The sequence below is a fragment of the Palaemon carinicauda genome, chromosome 19 (genome assembly GCF_036898095.1).
Source record: "Palaemon carinicauda isolate YSFRI2023 chromosome 19, ASM3689809v2, whole genome shotgun sequence".
Lineage (NCBI taxonomy): Eukaryota > Metazoa > Arthropoda > Malacostraca > Decapoda > Palaemonidae > Palaemon > Palaemon carinicauda.
In genome coordinates, this window is record NC_090743.1 from 19491005 (window position 1) to 19493029 (window position 2025).

At 38.1% G+C, this 2025-nt stretch overlaps 1 protein-coding gene across 1 annotated transcript; it reads right to left on the bottom strand.

Moving 5' to 3' along the window:
• Positions 1-413: 413 nt before the first annotated feature.
• LOC137658919 (dnaJ homolog subfamily C member 7-like) lies at positions 414-1811 on the bottom strand. Its single transcript, XM_068394037.1, has one exon. It carries the CDS (start codon positions 1809-1811, stop codon positions 414-416), a length of 1398 nt encoding a protein of 465 aa, XP_068250138.1.
• Between the last annotated feature and the right edge of the window lie 214 nt (positions 1812-2025).

Consider the following 2025-nt stretch of genomic DNA (forward strand, 5'->3'; position numbering starts at 1 on the left):
TTGATCCTTCCAACTAAGGCCATTGTGTACCCAATGATGTAGAGCTTGTACCATCTGCATCAAAGGATATTTTCTCCTAATTAAAATGGCCATTTTTTTCTTCTCTCATAGTCCATCTACTTGCTCTTTCTAATGGCTCTTACATAAAAACTTGTTTGCTTACAAATGTAAACTAAAACTAATACTTTCATCAAAACTCTAAAGAAACTTAGTCTAAGAATATTTTTCCCATGTTTTGTTTTTTTTATTTTTTATTTAATTTTTCATTTTTTTTTTTGCATTTTTAAAGATTTTAAAATTTTTTTGGCTTTTATCTTTTTACATTTTGGGGGGGGGGATTTTTTGTTTTTATATTTTTTTGTTTGAGATTTTCTATCTTTTTTTTTTTTTTTTTATAATTCAGGAAGAATTATTTATCGACATATGAAAAGTTTGCCAAAACAGTTGTACATATCCTTAAACCCTCGCTGTGGCCGTCGATGCTGTTGGTCCTTCTGTCCTGACTTTGGTCGAATCCACACATCGTATGACTTTCTGAGTCTTTCATCCGTCAGAACAGTTTTAGCATAATTCACTCTTTTAAATCTCCACTCGAATCCATCCTGTATGAATTTGGGTTTACCCCCGTGTCTGTCCGGATGATACTTCATGGCCAAGACTCTGAAGCCTTTTAAAATTTCTTTCGTAGTGGCCGTCTGACTTACACCCAAAATCTCATTATGGGTTTGGTTTACCCATTTCTTCCTTTGCGCCTTAGCATCTTCTATGAATTTCGAACATTCCTCAAATCCCTCTACCGTTCTCGCAGTTTCAAAGTCATTCCTGGCAGCGTCGAAAAGGCCAAGTTTGAGAAGGTGCTTTCCTCGTAGCACGTAGGCTCTACTGCATTCTTGACGATACTTCTCAATCTCTTGGCAACAATCCAATATGATATCCATGTCAAGAGTGTTTCCGGAGGCTGCGTTCGCTTCAGCCTTTAATATATTTTTCTGCATATCTTCCTCTTTATTTTCCGTTTCCTTCTTACTCTCTTTCTTAGTGTGTTCATTCTTCGGCTGTTCGTTCTCTTGAATGTCGTTTTTCGCGGACTCATTTTCCCTTTCTTGATAATCAGACGTCTTTTCAGCTTTCATCTTTTCTTCCACCTGTTTCTCGGCTTTTATTTTGTCTATTTCGTTTCTCAATTGTTCTTTCAGTCTTTCTTGCTCCTGTCGCTCTCTCTCCAATTCATTTGTTTTACTTTTCAATTGATTTAGTTGGTCCGTTTTCTGTTTTTGAACTTTGTTATCAGCTTTTAGAATTTCCATTAAATTTTCTTTTATCTTCATCTGAAGAACCTTTTGGACGCAGACGTTTTTAAGTTTTTCTATTTTCTCATTAAGGATTTTATTAATTTTTTTCATTTCCTCCATTTCCATTTTAAGAATTGCCTGTTTCTTTTCCTCTTCCTTCATCTGAAGGTCTTTTTCAGCGCAGTCAATTTTCCGCTTTTGATACTCAGTCTCGTTCTGAGCGTTCAGTTTTTCTTGCATCTCCTTTTCTGTATTAATTTCTTCTACTACTATTCTCAGTTCATTTAGTTGTCCTTGTAACTTGCTTTTTTCGTCCTCAAAATTTTCCACCGTCCTTCTCGTAGCAAACATTATTAAACCGAATATGGCGGCGCCAGCAGCAGCCAAACAAATGTAAATAGTCCTGTTACCATGAGAAAAGATTTCCTCCCTTGCTCCGATGTCGAATTCGGGGAGAAGTTTGTCAACGAACCATCTTGATTTCAACTGGTCGTTGAATCTCAAAGCTTCTGTCTCCATTTGACGCAATCCAACTTTACACGCACGTAGTTCCTCACGAGGTTTCCAAACGCCCCCAATCCAAGGGCAGTGCTGCAGTCACCCAAGGAGGAATCCATCCTGAGAGGCGACTGCACGACCGTCTCCAAAACGCGGCGCCTCTGGGAGAAGTGACGAAAGCCATTTGAAGACGGAGGACTCCTGGAAAGTTCGCAGCTGTCCTTGAAGATTTAAT

Coding starts and splice junctions, on each gene's coding strand:
- LOC137658919 (XM_068394037.1), bottom strand. CDS start 1,811: ATGGAGACAGAAGCTTTGAGATTCAACGACCAGTTGAAATCAAGATGG.